This window comes from Natator depressus, chromosome 1, assembly GCF_965152275.1.
Source record: "Natator depressus isolate rNatDep1 chromosome 1, rNatDep2.hap1, whole genome shotgun sequence".
NCBI lineage: Eukaryota > Metazoa > Chordata > Testudines > Cheloniidae > Natator > Natator depressus.
In genome coordinates, this window is record NC_134234.1 from 297,911,409 (window position 1) to 297,930,433 (window position 19,025).

The 19,025-nt window shown below is 41.2% G+C and overlaps 1 protein-coding gene across 4 annotated transcripts in view; it reads right to left on the bottom strand.

Moving 5' to 3' along the window:
• Positions 1 to 19,025, bottom strand: part of DOCK4 (dedicator of cytokinesis 4) — a 412,625-nt gene that overhangs the window by 99,128 nt on the left and 294,472 nt on the right. For all 4 annotated transcript variants that reach the window (XM_074942246.1, XM_074942244.1, XM_074942245.1 and 1 more), the window contains exons 24-26: positions 14,205 to 14,332; positions 9,133 to 9,267; positions 4,817 to 4,915 (exon numbers count right to left, since the gene is read on the bottom strand). In XM_074942246.1, coding sequence (XP_074798347.1) covers positions 4,817 to 4,915; positions 9,133 to 9,267; positions 14,205 to 14,332 — 362 coding nt within the window. The remainder of the gene's footprint in view (positions 1 to 4,816; positions 4,916 to 9,132; positions 9,268 to 14,204; positions 14,333 to 19,025) is intronic.

Here is a 19,025-nt window from a genome sequence, read left to right on the forward strand (position 1 = left end):
TAGAGAGTTCCCTTCCTTCCCATGCTCCAGAAACAACCAAGCGATATATTGTGTGCATCATTCCTCTCAAAGCATCTATTCCTTGTGACCTTTTATTTTATTGTAAATAATGGCTTTCTACCTAATGTATGCTTTAGTTCACAGAATCATTATTTAGTTTCCTTATAATATGTTCCAGGCCTTTTGTATAGCTGTACATTTTTTTAAAAAAAATTAAGGAATAAAAAATTTTATGTCCCTCATTCTCTCTCATATTTCATGGTGAGCTGTCCCTCATTTTGAGGGTTACTGCCATTCTTTTCAGAGTCTGGGGGTTGAACAGTATGATGGAATGTTAGAACTGACACTTAAGGGATCCCAACTATTATAGCACCGTGTAGTAACTAGTGCATACAGAAACAGTACAACTTATCAAAATTTACTAGATTTAGACTCTAAGATATTGTAAATGAAATTACTGGTAAAATGCTATTGAAAGTTTAGTGAACTCTCTGGCTGTTATTCACCATTACGGCAGATTCACCATTTCAGTACAGAACTGAAGTCCTCCAAGTAGGAACATATACTAACTCCAAGAAGGCTCACTAGTGGACCCCCCACGGCTGCACAGCGAGTGAGTGGTTGAAGAGTGGATGTGTAAGAACACTCCACACTCTTTGCGTGCCACAAATTAGGGCTCCTCACCAGTTCCACATGGCCCAGAATGGAGGTGTTTGGGGTGTGGCAAATAAGTCCACAATAATGAGGATCCAATTGATAGAAGCTCCTATGTAGGGGGGTTCCAGTTCCTGTTCCACTCTATGGCCTGGATTAGGCAAACACAGAAAGGATGCAAGGATGCCACATACTCTGCCCCTAAATTCTGTCCTCCGTTGATGGTATTCTTTTGATGACTTGATGCAAAGAGTCGTTAAATGTATCCTTTTCCTTGGGGCTTGATTTGAGTGTTGGTGCATAAGCACTAATGATGTTCACAGAGCTGATGGTCGTCTGAAGTTCAAGTGAGATGATATGCTCTGACTTCCCAATGGGTGTTTTTAGGAGCTTTACCCTAAATTGTTTCTCACAGTGAAACTGACACCATGCAGATGATTTTCTTCACTGCTTTTACCTTGTCAAAAGAAGGTATAATTGGCCTCTTGGACAGAACTAGCATCTCCAAGTCTTGTTTCCTGGAGTGCTTCAATGTCAACATTGAGTTTGTACAGCACAGTACAGCAGTATAGTCTATCAAAGCTGCCTTCCGCATGCTACTTTTGTATTGTAGGTCGTGACTGTCTGTCAATCCTGGACACATGGTCCTGATATTCCAGCTTCCAAGCTGGAAGTTCTTGGTTTTTTATTTTTGCCAGGTGCAAGATTTTGGTCTGCCTTTCAACTTTTGGTCTAGTCCCATGCGCTCCATGAGGCAGACATACCATGCTGGGTCAGCACCTAGCTGTCTGGGAGCTGCCCAGCTTTGTGTGGGCGGGGCTGACCAATGGAACGCAGTGATTCTTCTCACCATCGAAGGTGATCTGTGGAGCCCTCCTCTACGCCAATCAAGTGAGAGTTTATAACCTGTAACTGCCACTTTCTGTGTTGTGTCCATGCTGCCAGAAAGGATGGAGTATCCTCTCCATGTGATGTGGCTGCAATAGCCTGGCTGCTTTGCCCATGTATCAGCGTCCCCCTCTGGACTTCATTGGTTTGTACCAAAGGAATGATGGGAGTTGATATATTTGGAACCAGCTACGCTGCAGGAGATCTTCCCTCTCCCAGTGCAAAGGAGATCTTCCCTATGCCCTCCTTTCGGGGCTCCACTCCTCGATTGGTCATCAGACACAGCTGAAGGGCCCAATCTATCCTGTGTGGATGTGGTTGGCAAAAACACTGAGTGAATTTGCTCATCCGCCTTTTGTACATCGCCTTTGTGGACCTAACCAAAGCATTCGACACAGTCAGCAGAGTAGGTCTATTTGCAATACTAGATGCCCACCAACCCTGTTAAGTCTTATAAGTTCATTCAACAGCATGAGAGCAACTGTCCAGTTTGACGGGTCCACTTTGGACAGCTTTGAGATGGAAAGCGGAGGGAAGCAAGAATGTGTTTTTGCCCCTACACTCTTTGGAATCTTCTTCTCGGTACTCTTGAACTGTGTGTTTAAGGACAGGAAAGATGGAATGTATTTCCACACAAGATTGGATAGGAAACTCTTCAACCTGTCCTGACTAAAGTCCAAGACCAAAGTTAAAAAGGTGCTAATCAGGGAACTTCTATTCACTCATGATGCTGCCGTCATAGCCCATGATGAAGATCTACTACAAGAACTCATGGACCGCCTTTCAGATGCTTGTCAGGCATTTGCTCTCATCATCAGCATTAAGAAAATGGTTGTGTTAGGACAGGGGGTTCCACAAGATCCTTCAATCACCTTAAATACAAACTAGCCAGAAGTAGTCCAAAAGTTCAGCTGTTTAGGTTCTACAGTGACCACCATCCATCTCATTGGATGAAGAACTAACTGTTTGCATTGGAAAGGCTGCTACCACCTTTAGCAGACTAACTAAAAAAGCATGGAACAACTCAAAGCTTACCATCAAGACCAAAATCATAGCGTTCCAAGCTTGTGTTCTCTCAGCACTCTCATGTATGATGGGGAAACATGGACAACTTATGCTCATCAGGAGAAAAGATTAAACAGTTTCCACCTACGCTGTTTCCACTGCATACTCAACACCAAATGGCAAGATAAAGTCACCAATGCAGAGGTTCATCAAAGGGCAAATTTACCAACTGTGACAGCCCTGCTCAAGCAAAGATGACTGCGCAGGCTGGGCCATCTGAGTATGTTGGAAGATGGATGCATACTCAAGGACATGCTATACGGGGAGCTATCAGATGGAACAAGAACAGGACATCACAAGCTTCGTTATAAAGACACATGCAAATTAGATATGAAGAAATTTGGAATTGATCCTGACCAATGGAAAATCTTGGCAAGTGATTGTAACAAGTGTCGCCATCATCTCCAACAGGGTATCAAAGTCCATGACAGAAGCTGGATCCTACAGCTTGAGGGAAAAAGAGCCCATAGGAAGCCAGCAGCTCCCAACCAAGACACATACATTTGCAATAACTGTTCAAGATCGTGCAAATCTCGGATTGGACTATTCAATCACATGAGACATTGAAAAACCATCTACACCATAGGTTGCAATTCCCAGCATCTCTCATAGACAAGAGGATGCTAATAAATAATAATAATAATAATAATAATAAAAGTTCTGTCCTCAGACAGCCACAGTTTACACAGGCTTTGTGCTACAAGGAGAAGGGGTGAATATTACCCTCTACGCATAAACTACGATCCCCTAAGAAACTTCCACTGTGTCTGACAATCCCCTAAGAAACTTCCACTGTGTCTAGAAACTGCAATAATGATGGTTTTTCTTTATCAAAATTAAAAATGGAAGTAACTCAGGCATTCTACCAATAGTATAATAGCTTACATTAAAATAATGTAAACATAAGCAACATGCTAATCTCCCTGTGCACATGAGTGAAGTCAGCCGTCGTACTGGAAGATGCTAGGATAATATCTACTGTGACAGGGTGGGGCCAGATGGCTACAGGAGAGTAATAGAAGGCAGATATATTAGCCCCAGGTTAAGTAGGTCCCTTCCCCCTGGGTAAGGTAACAGGGAAGGTTCCAGAACAATCAGGAGCCTTCTGGAGACAATTAAGACAGACAGGCTGATTAGAACACCTGCAGCCAATCAAGAAGCTGCTAGAATCAATTAAGGCAGGCTAATCAGGGCACCTGGGTTTAAAAAGGAGCTCACTTCAGTTTGTGGTGTGTGTGCAAGTAGCTGGGAGCAAGAGGTGCAAGACGTTGAGAGTGAGAAGGCGTACTACTGGAAGACTGAGAAGTACAAGCATTATCAGACATCAGGAGGAAGGTCCTGTGGTGAAAATAAAGAAGATGTTGGGAGGAGGCCATGGGGAAGTAGCCCAGGGAGTTGTAGCTATTGCACAGCTGTTCCAGGAGGCACTCTAGACAGCTGCATTCCACAGGGCCCTGGGCTGGAACCTGGAGTAGAGGGTGTGCCCAGGTTCCCCCCAAACCTCCCAACTCCTGGTCAGACATAGGAGTCGTCGAACTGGACTGTGGGTTCAGAAAAACGGCCAAGCTGCGGGCTGCTGTGAAGCTCCAAGGTGAGCAAATCCACCAATAAGCGCAAGACCCACCAAGGTAGAGGAGGAACTTTGTCATACTACTCACTATGGAGGGTCCTGGCACTTTTAGTGGACAGTGTCAGGGATCTACAGTGTTTCATGAGCTATACGTAGAGGTCTGTTCTTTCTGAATCTGGTACTAGTGTGAGTATATTTTCTTTAAGCTGCCAGTCTGTCATTGCACCATGTCACATCAATTAAACTGTGGCTGATATGAAAAATCCAGGAGAGTTTTGTCTCCCTGGATGGAGGTTTTTCATATTTGTAACTTGGATTGTGATTAGTTTATTCGCTGTGATGGGGTTAGAGAGTGAGGAAAGGGCTATAACACTATTCTATAGTTTTCCTTTCCCCATTCCTACCAGCTTTAAGTACAGAAACGACAAAATCCTACCCACAGCCACAAAAATTCCCCTGAGTAAACATGAATGAAAAAACTTACGTAGCTATTAGTTGTCATCAGTGTGTCAGAGAAACAGATTATATTTAAACATCAACACACCCCTTAACTGAGACAGGGGAGTTCCTGAACAGACGCAGAAGAAGAAGAAGAGGAGAGAACATTTAAAGGCATAAAACTGAAGATCTGTTACTTACTCTCAGGTCATCCTTTGTGCTGAATCTATCAAGAAGTTGCTGGTAATGTCTATCGGTCATTTGTCGTAATAGTGACAAGAGACAGGAAACAAATTCCCCCTAATGCAAACCAAGAGAGGAAATGTTATACCTCAAGCCCAAAATATAGAAAACATCAGAACAATCACATTATGAAACTCTTAAAAACAAATTAGTAATCTAAAGAAAATGAGCACTGCAAAGGCTGAAACAATTTTCAAAGACATTTCTTGATATTTTGTGTAATATTTTCTTATTAATAAAAATAGGGCTATAATCCTTTAAAATGTTGTATTTTACCTATGGATTTGCTTCCCACTTACATACTTTTGTTTTCCAAATGCAATTTCCTCTACGTGAATCAGTTCAAAAGCAACTAAAACAATACAAGCATGACGTGAAAAAGTAATCAATATAAGCTGATAGTATGTTTACATAATAATGAATTGTTTCCCTTGCAACTATATTTATGCATCTAGTTTACATTGCAAAAATTCCATCTCTTCCTGACCGTTTGCTTTTGAAAGAAAACATAAATAAAAATATTTTGCAACAATTCTGGGAAGAACTCTTGTTTACCTGTGGGGAGGGAAATGAGGAGGGAGATCATAGGAAGGAGAAAAGGAAGGACAAAAAATTTTGAAGTATTTTTAAACACTGTTTTTGTAGTTTGCCAGCCCATATATTTTGGGTAGATTTTTCCCTCTCTTATTTAAAAATTGAATTTTTGAAATACTAATGCTGTGTCTTCACTGCAAAATGAAATAGCTAACTAACGTTGAGAGTGCGCAGGCACTATAGTTTTTACCTAGATGTTGCTAGTCGAGATAAACCCCATTGGTGCTGGGAGGGGGTGGAGGGAGAAGGGTATTTGTTTTATCTTGACTAGTGACACCAAGATAAAAAAAAATACCTGTGCCTTGTCTCTACTAGGATTTTATACAGAGATGGCTCTCAAGATAGTAAACATCTTTTTTTGCAGAAAGATGTAGCCTCAGATTATTATACTAATAGCCTGGGATAGTTTGTTTCTCAACCTTCGGCCCCCAAGCATAATCACCCAGGCTACCACTAGTACTTTGTAAACAGGAAGCATCTTTAAATGATCCTTTAAATCTTTAAATCATCTTTAAATGATCAGATTATATCCTATATTCCTGATCCTTGCTGATGAGCTTCCCTGATCATGAAGCTTTTATAATATTTAAAAATATTTTATATTTCATTATATCTGCAGAGATTCAAGCTGAATGTAATGTATCTCAATACAGTGTACAAAAGGAAAAAATGGTGGTCTGATTAGATTAGCTGTTTAAAAAAACAACTACACGCTTCTGTGACTGCTGTTCTCCTTCAGTTACAAGCCAAGACCCCTGTGTGTCATTAGGCTACTTAGCGTAAATAAACAGTGGAGTAAGTAAAAATGGCCTTACCTTACTTTAATCACAGCTAGATCAACACATTTGAACATGAATCTCAAATACACATTCTTTAAATAAAATGAACTGTGCAAACTTTTCTTTTTGTTTCTATGTTTAGACCCTTCTAATCACTTACACTGCATATCTTCTGCGACCCCATATTAACTTTATATTACAGATAACACACTGAAGTTAAAATAATACACTACAACATCAAAATTACATTTTATAGTTCCACGTTGTTACTATATGGTACACAACTTGATTTTCAAATGAGACAGAAGTTGTAGCCAAGATTTTTTTAATGGGTTCTTAAAGCTGAGTTCCTAGTTCAGCCTTAGACACCTAAAAAAGTGGCCTAATTTTCAAAAGTGATGAGCACTCAGTACCTCCCACTGAAATTAACGTTGGTACTTATTTTGAAAATCTTGGCCCAGTTTCCTGCCAATGTCATTTACAGAACCAGGGAGTGCAAGCAACATCATTCATTTCTAAGTAAGACTGAAAGCATAGTCTGTATGTCTTATCCTCTCATACTAAAAAGCATAGGGGTAGAGTCTACCACCTTAAGTCACCTTACTTCCACAAGTAGTCTCATCAAGTTATTTTCCATTTTCTTCCATAAAGAACAAAATTATTTAACACATATAGCACTGACTGTGTTGCAGTAGCACTCGGCTGTAACTCGTTATGCTTCACAGGGACTGTAATTCTAAGATTTCACATTCCTTTAATTTAAATTTTAAAAGTATTTTGTAAATGTGAAAAGCTTCATTCTAATTGGTTTCTTTCAGCAATCTAATTGTGTGCAGATACATTTCTCATAAAGCAACCTAAAGGGCTAATTTATTGACATCACTGCATTACTCCAATTCACGCTGGTGTAACTTCACTGAGATCACTGGCCCTGGAAATTATAAAGTTTTCTTTCAGGCACACAGCTTCAAGCCCCACACATCCATCTCACAGAGTGCACTAAATAATTCACAGCAGAACATAAGGTAAGATTGAGATAGAATATACACATATGCAGAAACACAATGCAGGATGGGCCTATGGCAACACTGAGACATAGTTTTGAGACTACTTGCAGACTGAGGCAGTACCCAGCGAGACGAAGAGTGACACAATTTAGCCGATTGTGTTGCCATAAAGCCTATATCCCACCTCACAAAGAGCATTTAATGATACAGGATTGACTCTAGGCAACATGCTGGGCCAGATTCTACCATTTGTACTCATGTTGGGTGGTGCCTTACTCCACAAATAGTTCCAAGAACCTGGCTCAGTGTGCTGCCATAAGCCCATACTGCATGATGTTCTCACATAAATGTATATAATTGCCTTATGCTGTGCTGTGAGTCACTTCCACATTAAGTATTCTGTGAGGTGCATGTAGTAATGATGACAAGCCTTAGTGATGCATATAGAGCTAATGAAAACTTTATAACTTGCAAGGCCCTTCAGAGTCTAATTTTTGATAGAGTGATGAATTAGCCCTTTATGCTACTTTATAAAAAAACCAGTATCCACAAACAATTGGATATTTTAATGGAAACCAATTACAATGGAGTTTTGCCACACTTCCGACCCCATTCTACAACCTTTATTTAGATAAAGCAGAACTTCCCTATGCAAGAAGTTTGAACTTCAGAGAACATTTTTGCAGTTTAAAATTAAAGAAATGTGAAATCTTAGAAGTACAATCCCTCTCATGCATAATGAATTGGAGCACAGTGCTACTGTAAAACATAAGATAGTCAACTCATGGTTAACTCTACAAATGCTTCCAATAATTTTGTTCCCCGTGGGAGAAAGTGAAAAATATTTTCCAGATGTATTAAATACTTTTTTACAATGCTTGTCCTCAGAGGGAATTCAAGTTGAAAGGCTAGAATCCCTATATCATTGGAAAAATAAAAAGTAACAGTGTAAGGAGCTGGTCTAATGAGATGGCAAATCAAAAAGAAGGAATGTCCAGGTACTTTAAGTTTTTCACAGAAAACTCTGCTGAATGACCAGTAAGTGACCTGCTCCTCTTACTCAGGTGCTCTTTTGTAAGGCCACTACATTTCCCCTGCTGTGTAAGATTTTATTCTCCCCAAATACAACCTCCTTGAAAGCAGAGCAAAGTGTAGTTTCGTTTTATTTCAAGAACACTAACTTTTAGAGAAAATCCCAGTGACTGCACTAAAACCTTTTAATGCACATCAGCCATTATATAGTGTTGACCTAAATACCACTTATGTTCCCTGCAGAACATTGATCTCTTGACTTTAGTTAGCATGTTAGAACTGAAGCTCAGACCCAGATAAGTGTTGCTAGTTTTATTATTTATTTTTATTATTAATTATTATTATTATTTTAATTTTGATTTAAATACCTTCGGGGTGTGTGAGTGTGTTTTGAGATTCTTTTCCCCCGTCAAAAATTTGGATTTTTGGGAGGTAAAAATGTTAATGTTTTGCCACACTATTTCATCTTCATGAGTGCTGTGTTTTAGTCCTTTCAGGAAGCTGTTAAACTGTCAATAAAAGCAGCATAATGAAATTGCCACTGACCTAACAGAATGTCAAATGGAAGAATTTCGTCCCCTTAATTTTTTGACTACTACAATGTATAAATACATATACATATATATAAATAAAACCATACAGCACTAATAATTCCATTGAAAGTCAGAAAAGCAAGTAAAATCTACTTCACTTCCCACATCCCCCTTAGCCTGCCTAATGCAATCTTTTCAAAACAGCAGGTAATCTGATTAACAATGAGCATTACAACACGTAGGCAATCCACCTAAACACAGTCGGATGAGTTAAGAGCCCAGTGACAGTCTTAAATTGGTATGGGTCTGTTTTATGATGAAAACCTTACGGTCACGTCTTGAAACTGCAGGCGCATCGCAGACCCTGATGGCTGAGGTCTGCTTGTGATCTCTAATATGGTTCTCAGCAGTATATCTAGCAAGCTGTTCACAATCACATCTATTTCTTCCAAGACGGATTTTTCCTAAAATAAAGAAAAATATTTTTTCAGATTGCTATTACTGAAAAAGGAATAGACACATGCAGAATTTTCCCTAGTGTTAGCACCTGGATTAGTTTAGTTGAGGTGAGAATTAGTTTTCATCACAGCCGCTGCACTTTATAAACCTTGGTAATATTTTCCACCCAGGATATCAGAGTCATTCCATTTACTTTAATCCACTGTTCTCAAATTAATTACGTTACTGATATATAGAAGACGGTTATTAAAAACATGAGCCTAAGTACTCATCATTAAACATAATTCTTTTTCAAGGTACAGTATAAAGGAAAGTAGTACATGATTTATGACAGCTATTTAGCCAAGATTTTTAGTCAACACTCATACTTTTTAGCCATAGAAATGGACAGAGGAGATTTAAAATCTAAAGCAGAGAGAATTCTGTTTTGAATACTTTATGTGATCAACAAAGAAACTACCACCAAAAACCAACAGATGGGTATAGCAACTTTTTAAGGCCAAATACCCCAGCAACGTCCAGCTACTTTGTGCCACTCCGATGAGAAGAAAGCAAACATATCTCTGGCCAGTTATGCAAGTTTATAGCTGATTTGTATCATCAGAATAATGCAAAGGAGCCAAACTATAGACCATTGAACAAGGCCAAAAATGTTAACTAACAAGGAAGAACAAAGTTAGTGCAGTGTTAAAGTTGCACAGTTATTACAAAATCCAGGAAATACATATTTTAATTTTGCTACGTTTCACGTATGTAGCAATCTCCCCATTTTAGTTTTCAAATGATATTTTTATTATTTTGATGTTATTCATTTTATTTAATTAATGTACCTATTGATTTATTTTTATTTTATATAATCATTGATTACATTTTCACCCATTTGCCAAATGGTAGCAGATTTTGGGTCTTGCAGATCAATTTCCTATTGGAGAAGAAATCAACAACACAAAATCTGGGTATTTTCTTAGTGTAACTTGTTTTAGTTACACTTTATACACAAGTCCTTGAACAGAGGTGATCACATGTGACACATAAGCAATCCTGTCTTCCAGTAATCTCTGCCCAAACACTCTGGTCCAAGAATTCCACCTCTCATTAGAGAGGTCAAGGAAGGGAACAAACTCTTCTGCTGTAAGGCAACAACTCCCTTAAGAGAACCCCCATTACAAAATAAACCCTGCATTTCTTCAAAGACTGTATGTTGCTCGCATACTAAGAAAAAGAACTTGTAGGACTATGTGGAAACAGCACCATCAAGTGATCCCTGTCGAAACAATATATTAATGTTTATGGGCCCAGTCCTTGAAAGTAATTCACGGGTGTGCATACTTGCACCTTTTATGAAGCCCTTTAAGGGATAAGGGCCTGTCTTAAAATATGCACCATATTCCTAGGATTTGCAATTTAGTTAATATTTCTGTAAAAACCTAAAATTTTGCACTTCCTGACTTGATTTTATTTTTACTCAACATTCTTAACGTCACATTAATTTAAATGTCAGTTAGTTTGGGAGGCTGATTTCTTTTATTGATTTTTACAAAAAGCAGCTTATTGCGATAGTAAATGTTAACGTTTGAATGGTCCCAGTTATATACACCTGTGCTACAACTGCCAGTTGTATTCCCTCAGGCAAGGACACAAATACAAGTTCTGAGAAATTGTGGGATGGCTTCCCTCAAATCAATAACATATCGTCTCTATCTTGTTTGATTAGTCACAGACAGCTAGCCTGCATCCAAGCCCTAAGTTAGTATAAACACTGGGTTATTTGTTCCACTTCTCTGGCCTGGTCAAACATGGAGACACAGCATAATGAATGCAATGTGGTCTACTGTCTCACCACTCACTCTCTCAGTGCTACAAGTTGAGCAAAAGGGGTGACAATACAGACTCCCTGCAAGTAAGAACCCTCGAGGCAGAGAAACAACTGCCTACAACTATCCCTGGGCAATATCTCTAGTGGCCAAAAAGTGGAGCTATTTAAGAGCAATTCATCCATCCATACTAGGATCCACAAGCAAGTCAACAAAATCTCATTGTCAATGCTTTCAAAAGCTGCTTATAGATAGCTGCTTATAGAGTCTGCAGACACTATCTCTATCCATTGCTATGGTAAGATCATAAGTTAAGACAGTTGCCTCACAAGAACCACCAAGTTTTCTGTTACCTTTTCCCAAAATGGGAGATTGGATACTGGTTTATTTCCAGAATAAAGAGCTGGATTCTTGAACACTGATCTCCCCATGACTTCTAGTGCCTCATCCTCTATAGGGAAATGCTGACAACCTCAGCTAACTGTGGACCCAGTACTTCACAACTGCTCTCTTTTTTCTCACCACCCTGGAAAGACAAAATTGTAGCACAAAGCTGCACACCTGCACCTCTCTGCGCTCAATGAGTTGAAACTGAAGCTTTTTTCCCCTGCAACACACTGTTCTGTTTCCATGGCAGTAGACTGCTCTGTCCCTATCTGAGCAATTTTATTTGCAAAATAACGTGACATTTCTTCACAGCAAGAAACACTTGACTCTGTAACCAAATAGAGACAGCCAGGATTCACCAAGCAGTCGAATTAACTCTTTTGCATGGGACTTTGCAGATGCTATGATGGAAGTGAAGAAATCTGTCTTTGCCTCCCTCACAGCCAGAGCACATGTTCTTTAAAAGACTCAAAAAAAATCCTCTATGTTGCTATTGTTTGGACACAGTAGGAGTCTGGGGCCCTAGCCATTTCCTCTCTCTCTCCACCTGTAAATCCAGGTGACTTGTGAAGATAGAGCCAGCACACAGTGTGTTTAGGGGCTGTATCAAAAAGGGAGGACAAATTATTATTATGAACTCCTACCAAATTATTGTTAGAGTGGACAATAGAAGAATAACCTTATCCTTCAAAGCTGCCTGAAAATGGTTTCAACAGTTTCTGAAAGCAGACCATCAAAACATTTCCATTGCCCTGTCAAGACAAGTATGTTCCAACTTCAGACCAAAAGAGACAGTGGTCAGTCTGTAGCTGAGGAGTAATATCTCTCCAATCTACACTTGTGACTCCAACACCAGAGTGTTTAGACTACAGTCCAATGTTTATTTTGGCAGCTGTGAAACTGTGAGCTGATCCAGAAAATTCATCACAGATAACAACACACAGTGATTGAAATGTCTAGGTACTATCAATCTCAGTGACTCAAGTGAGGAACATGATTAGCTCAGCCTCTGAATTAGAGAGGGACAACAAATAACACAGAGGGACATAACATAGAGGGACATTACACCACCAACTGTGTATTATGTTCATCTTTGGACTCTCTGGCCAGGAGGACACATTCAATGTGACATAGTTTCAGGATGCAAGATCTCTTGTATTTGAGGTCAGATGAAAAAAATATAGCTACCCACCAGCCTAGATCATGTTTCTCCTCATGCTGAACTATACACCTTTCCAGGGAAGCCGCAACAAAAATGTGTCAAAATAACAGCCCCATATTAAGTCATATACGGTATTATTTAACAGCCTGAAATGAAGATCCAGATCCAATGTCCTGCATTCCTGACAACTGTTATAATGTGAGACCAAAGGAACTGAGACTAACCATGCACCTGCATGGTTCACACTTACTACACCGATTAGTGTATGATGCTACTTTCTTTTTGCCTTGTCTCTCTCTACCACAGGGATTGAGGGGACCTAACCCTCACAGTCAAGATACTTCCCCATATCCCCAGTATGCAGCACTGTCATTGAACCTTCATGACCAACCTAAGGTGGCCCTCAGAGGGATGCAGCCATCACAACTAGGTGCCTCAATAAGAACACCGAGACCCATCTACAAAGTCCATCATAACCAACAGTCCCACAAACAGTCTCCAAATATATCAGATCATCCCTCTCCAACAGTGCATAGATCAGCCCACAGCACATCCTCTTCACTTATCCTACATGAATAAGTGGTCTATTAATCCCAACACACTTCCAAACCACTGTGGGTCAGCCTTCACATTGACAGCACAATGATCCTGGCAGGACAGTTATACTAGAGGGGTCTATCCAAAGGGCTGAGGGTCAGATCTTGGCTATTAGGACAGGCCATCATAACTGGTGGCTCAGCAGTCCCAGAAGAGCAACCCAACACAAATGATCAATCCTGTTAAACCCTTCCACAAATCTCCTCCTTACTCACTCCACTCAATGCCCGAGCTCTTAAACAGTCCTCTTATCCTCCATCTATGAACTCGTTAAGAACATCATCTTTCTCACAGTCAGTACATCCCTTTCATATCCGCTCTCCATGAACAGGTCATCCAACTCAATCCCTTCATCCATTACACACACAAAAACTATCTTCAGAATGTCAACTTCCAACAAACCCACCAAAACAAGGTCAATAATAAGGGGCAGACCAGGCTACAGGTGGAGAAGCAGCCCTACATCCACAATTCCTGCTCGGCTGTAATAAGTGTCCCTCTTAAAAGATCCCCCTAGTTTCCTGTTCTCAGTGGAAAAAGGGCAGGGCAGGCTGCAAGTGAAGAAGCATTTCCGACCCCAAGCTTCCTCAAGTCCAGGTGGGCTGAAACAGGGAGGTGGCCTCTTTTAAAACTCCTAACCTTAAAACACAGGCCTGACAAAAAGATGCTATTTACAACAGAATTTATATCTTAAACCAGACAATCTTTCTCTGTTTGTCTTTGAAAACAGATCTAAATTACTGCATGTTAGAACACTGGAACAGTGTCAACACTCAGTAGAACACAGAGTGCTAGATTAAAAATATTCTTGTAACAGTCCAAAAAATTGATGAAAAATCTAACTGACATATTCATCAAGGTTCAGTTCCTAGAGAATGCTCTAAATGTCACTTTTTGTTCAACCGACAGTTTATTTTATTACGAGGAGCCAAATAATGAAGTTAAAAAAAACCACTACTGTTCATAACCTGGATTTACTTACTGAGCTATTTTTCTTTATGAAACAAAATATGTTGCTAAGGATACGTGCACACATTGTAAGATCCTTCTGCTCTTGTAAATGCATGTGGAGGTGATGTAAAACTACTGGAAGAAGAATATATCTGGAATCTGCAAGGAGAGAGAAAGGGTATGAGTGGACTCCTTTCATTTTATATATCTTTTAATAAAATATAATCATATATAAACTGTAAATGTGTATTATATCCATACAAATATTTCTGAACATCAGACACTTTCAGCAGCTTCATACCATATCATAACCAAAAGAAAAATTTCATGTACTATCTTTTGCTGAAATCACCTCTAGACATACACATTACTGTGTGTGATTTTAAATATGTAAAATTAAATTACATATTTATAGAACTTTCTTGCAGAAAACATTAGCATAATAATGTAGGTATACAAAATGACATGGAAACTATTCTCTCCTACCTCCCTGGTTTATCACTGGCCTTTTTTGCAACTATATCACTTTCCAAATTGAGATCTAATTTACTGTCCACTACCACGCTCAGCTCTTTTTCACTATTACTGCTTTTCAGATTTCTCCCTCCTACTGAGTATGTGGAATACAGATTATTTGTCTCTACTGGAATTAACTTGCATTTTTCCGAGCTGAATCTCATTTTCTGCCCACAGCCTTTTGTTATGATTTTTCTTTTTTGACTTCTCCCAATTTAGTATCAGCTGTGAATTGCACTAATGTGCTGTTTACTTCCTTTCCTGATCATTAATAAAGATATTAAATAAGACCAGTCCTAACACTGATGTCTGTGGTGCCATACTAGATACCACCTCCCTTTCTGATCGATGGAACTTGTTATTATCCTTTGTTTAAAGTTACTCTAGACACACACATACTATATATATGTATACACACATATACACACACACACACACATATATTTGAGACACTGTTTTTATTTTAAATCTACTCAAGTTAGTATTTCTATTAAGATATTTTAAAAGCATTATTAAAACTAAACCCTTTGCTGCCATTAATTCATTGTTTCTCATTATTTCATGAAAGGAAGCAAGTTTGTCTAGGCCAGAGGTCGGCAACCTTTCAGAAGTGGTGTGCTGAGTCTTCATTTATTCACTCTAATTTAAGGTTTCGTGTGCCAGTAATACATTTTAACGTTTTTAGAAGGTCTCTTTCTATAAGTCTATAATATATAACTAAACTATTGTTGTCTGTAAAGTAAATAAGGTTTTTAAAATGTTTAAGAAGCTTCATTTAAAATTAAATTAAAATGCAGATCCCCCCAGACCGGGCAGTGTGAGTGCCACTGAAAATCAGCTCGCGTGCCGCCTTTGGCACAAGTGCCATAGGTTGCCTACCCCTGGTCTAGCCAGAACGTTTGTTACAAACGCATGCTGCAAAGTGCTTATGATTCCATTAACCTCTGAATGATCAATGATTTTTTTTTCTCTGACTTTTTAATCTACTTTTTAAAAGGGTATAGAAGTTTGATTTAAGGGATAGTAGTCTCTGCCAGGATTAAGCTTCTTTCCTACACTGAAAATTATCGCTGCTCTGCTCTTCCTCCAGTCTTCCCTCATTGTCACTGAGTCAGTAAGTTCATTTGCTAGTTACCCATATAACCTTAGCCCTGGTCTACACTAGGAGTTTAGGTTGAATTTAGCAGCATTAAATCAATTTAACCCTGCACCTGTCCACATGACGAAGCCCTTTTTTTCGACTTAAAGGGCTCTTAAAATTGATTTCTTTACTCCACCCCTGACGAGGGGATTAGCGCTCATCAGCAGAGGTGACCATGATGGAGTTCCAGAATCACAAAAGAGCTCCAGCATGGACCGAACAGGAGGTACGGGATCTGATCGCTGTATGGGGAGAGGAATCCATGCTATCAGAACTCCGTTCCAGTTTTCGAAATGCCAAAACATTTGTCAAAATCTCCCAGGGCATGAAGGACAGAGGCCAAAACAGGGACCCAAAGCAGTGCCGCGTGAAACTTAAGGAGCTGAGGCAAGCCTACCACAAAACCAGAGAGGCAAACGGCCTCTCCAGGTCAGAGCCCAAAACATGCCGCTTCTATGATGAGCTGCATGCCATTTTAGGGGGTTCAGCCACCATTACCCCAACTGTGTTATCTGACTCCTTCAATGGAGATGGAGGCAACACGGAAGCAGGTTTTGGGGACGAGGAAGATGATGATGATGAGGTTGTAGATAGCTCACAGCAAGCAAGCGGAGAAACCAGTTTTCCCAACAGCCACGAACTGTTTCTCACCCTGGACCTGGAGCCAGTACCCCCCAAACCCACCCAAGGCTGCCTCCTGGACCCGCCAGGCGGAGAAGGGACCTCTGGTGAGTGTACCTTTTTAAATAGTACACATGGTTTAAAAGCAAGCGTGTCTGTTAACGTGTCTGGGGATGGAGTGGAAATGCTCCAGGGACATCTCCATAAAGCTCTCCTGGATGTACTCCCAAAGCCTTTGCAAAAGGTTTCTGGGGAGGGCAGCTTTATTCCGTCCTCCTTGGTCGGATGCTTTACCATGCCAGGCCAGTAGCACGTAGTGGGGAATCATTGCAGAACAAAGCATTGCAGTGTATGTTACGAATAGAATTACGCCCAAGAACACGGGGGAGGGGGCCTCCGGCCACCCAGCCACTCCATCCCAGAGGATTGCCCAAGCAACAGAAGGCTGGCATTCAATAAGTTTTAAAGTTTTAAACTTTTAAAGTGCTGTGTGGCCTTGTCCTTCCCTCCTCCACCACCCCTCCCGGGCTACCCTGGCAGTTATCCCCCTATTTGTGTGATGAATGAATAAAGAATGCATGAATGTGAAGCAACAATGACTTTATTGCCTCTGCAAGCGGTGATCGAAGGGAGGAGGGGAGGGTGGTTAGCTTACAGGGAAGTAGAGTGAACCAAGGGTGTGGGGGGGTTCATCAAGGAGAAACAAACAGAACTTTCACACCGCAGCCTGGCCAGTCATGAAACTGGTTTTCAAAGCTTCTCTGATGAGGACCGCACCCTCCTGTGCTCTTCTAACTGCCCTGGTGTCTGGCTGTGCGTAACCAGCGGCCAGGCGATTTGCCTCAACCACCCACCCCACCATAAACGTCTCCCCCTTACTCTCACAGATACTGTGGAGCGCACAGCAAGCAGTAATAACAGTGGAATATTGGTTTCGCTGAGGTCTAACCGAGTCAGTAAACTGCGCCAGTGTGCCTTTAAACGTCCAAATGCACATTCTACCACCATTCTGCACTTGCTCAGCCTGTAGTTGAACAGCTCCTGACTACTGTCCAGGCTGCCTGTGTACGGCTTCATGAGCCATGGTATTCAGGGGTAGGCTGGGTCCCCAAGGATAACTATAGGCATTTCAACATCCCCAACAGTTATTTTCTGGTCTGGGAATAAAGTCCCTTCCTGCAGCTTTTGAAACAGACCAGAGTTCCTGGAGATGCGAGCGTCATGTACCTTTCCCGGCCACCCCATGTTGATGTTGGTGAAATGTCCCTTGTGATCCACCAGTGCTTGCAGCAGTATTGAAAAGTGCCCCTTGCGGTTTATGTACGCGCCGGCTTGGTGCTCCGGTGCCAAGATAGGGATATGCGTTCCGTCTATGGCCCCACCACAGTTAGGGAATCCCATTGCAGCAAAGCCATCCACTATGACCTGCACATTTCCCAAGGTCACTACCCTTGATATCAGCAGATCTTTGATTGCGTGGGCTACTTGCATCACAGCAGCCCCCACAGTAGATTTGCCCACTCCAAATTGATTCCCGACTGACCGGTAGCTGTCAGGCGTTGCAAGCTTCCACAGGGCTATTGCCACTCGCTTCTCAACTGTGAGGGCTGCTCTCATCTTGGTATTCTTGAGCCTCAGGGCAGGGGAAAGCAAGTCACAAAGTTCCATGAAAGTGCCCTTACGCATGCGAAAGTTTCGCAGCCACTGGGAATCGTCCCAGACCTGCAACACTATGCAGTCCCACCAGTCTGTGCTTGTTTCCCGGGCCCAGAATCAGCGTTCCACCGCATGAACCTGCCCCATTAGCATCATGATGTCCACATTGCCAGGGCCCATGCTTTGAGAGAAGTCTGTGTCCATGTCCTCATCACTCTCATCACCGCGCTGACGTCGCCTACTCACCCAGTTTCGCTTTGCCAGGTTCTGGTGCTGCATATACAGCTGCATAATGTGCGTGGTGTTTAATGTGCTCCTAATTGCCAAAGTGATCTTAGCGGGCTCCATGCTTGCCGTGGTATGGCATCTGCACAGAAAAAAGGCGTGGAACGATTGTCTACCGTTGCTCTGACAGAGGGAGGGACGACTGACGACATGGCTTACACGGTTGGCTTACAGGGAATTAAAATCAACAAAGGGGGTGGCTTTACATCAAGGAGAAAGAAAAACAACTGTCACACAGAATGGCCCCCTCAAGGATTGAACTCAAAACCCTGGGTTTAGCAGGCCAATGCTCAACCCACTGAGCTATGCCTCCCTCCGGTATTTCAAGCAGGACTGAATCTCCATTAAACTTTTCAAGGTGCCTTACAGATCCCACCAAAACGATTGTCAGCCGTTGATTTCACGGAGGGAGGGAGGGGGAAGCAAAGGAATACAAAACAAATCTGGTGTATTTCTTGTTTTGATCCATTCCATCTATCTTTTACATCTTTGGCTGGCAGCAGACGGTGCAGTAGGACTGCTAGCCATCCTCATCTCCTGGCTGTTCAGCAGAAGATGGTGCCATAGGACTACTAGCCATCCTCATCTCGTGCCTGCTCGTCATAAGATGGTACAATAGGACTGCCGGCAGGA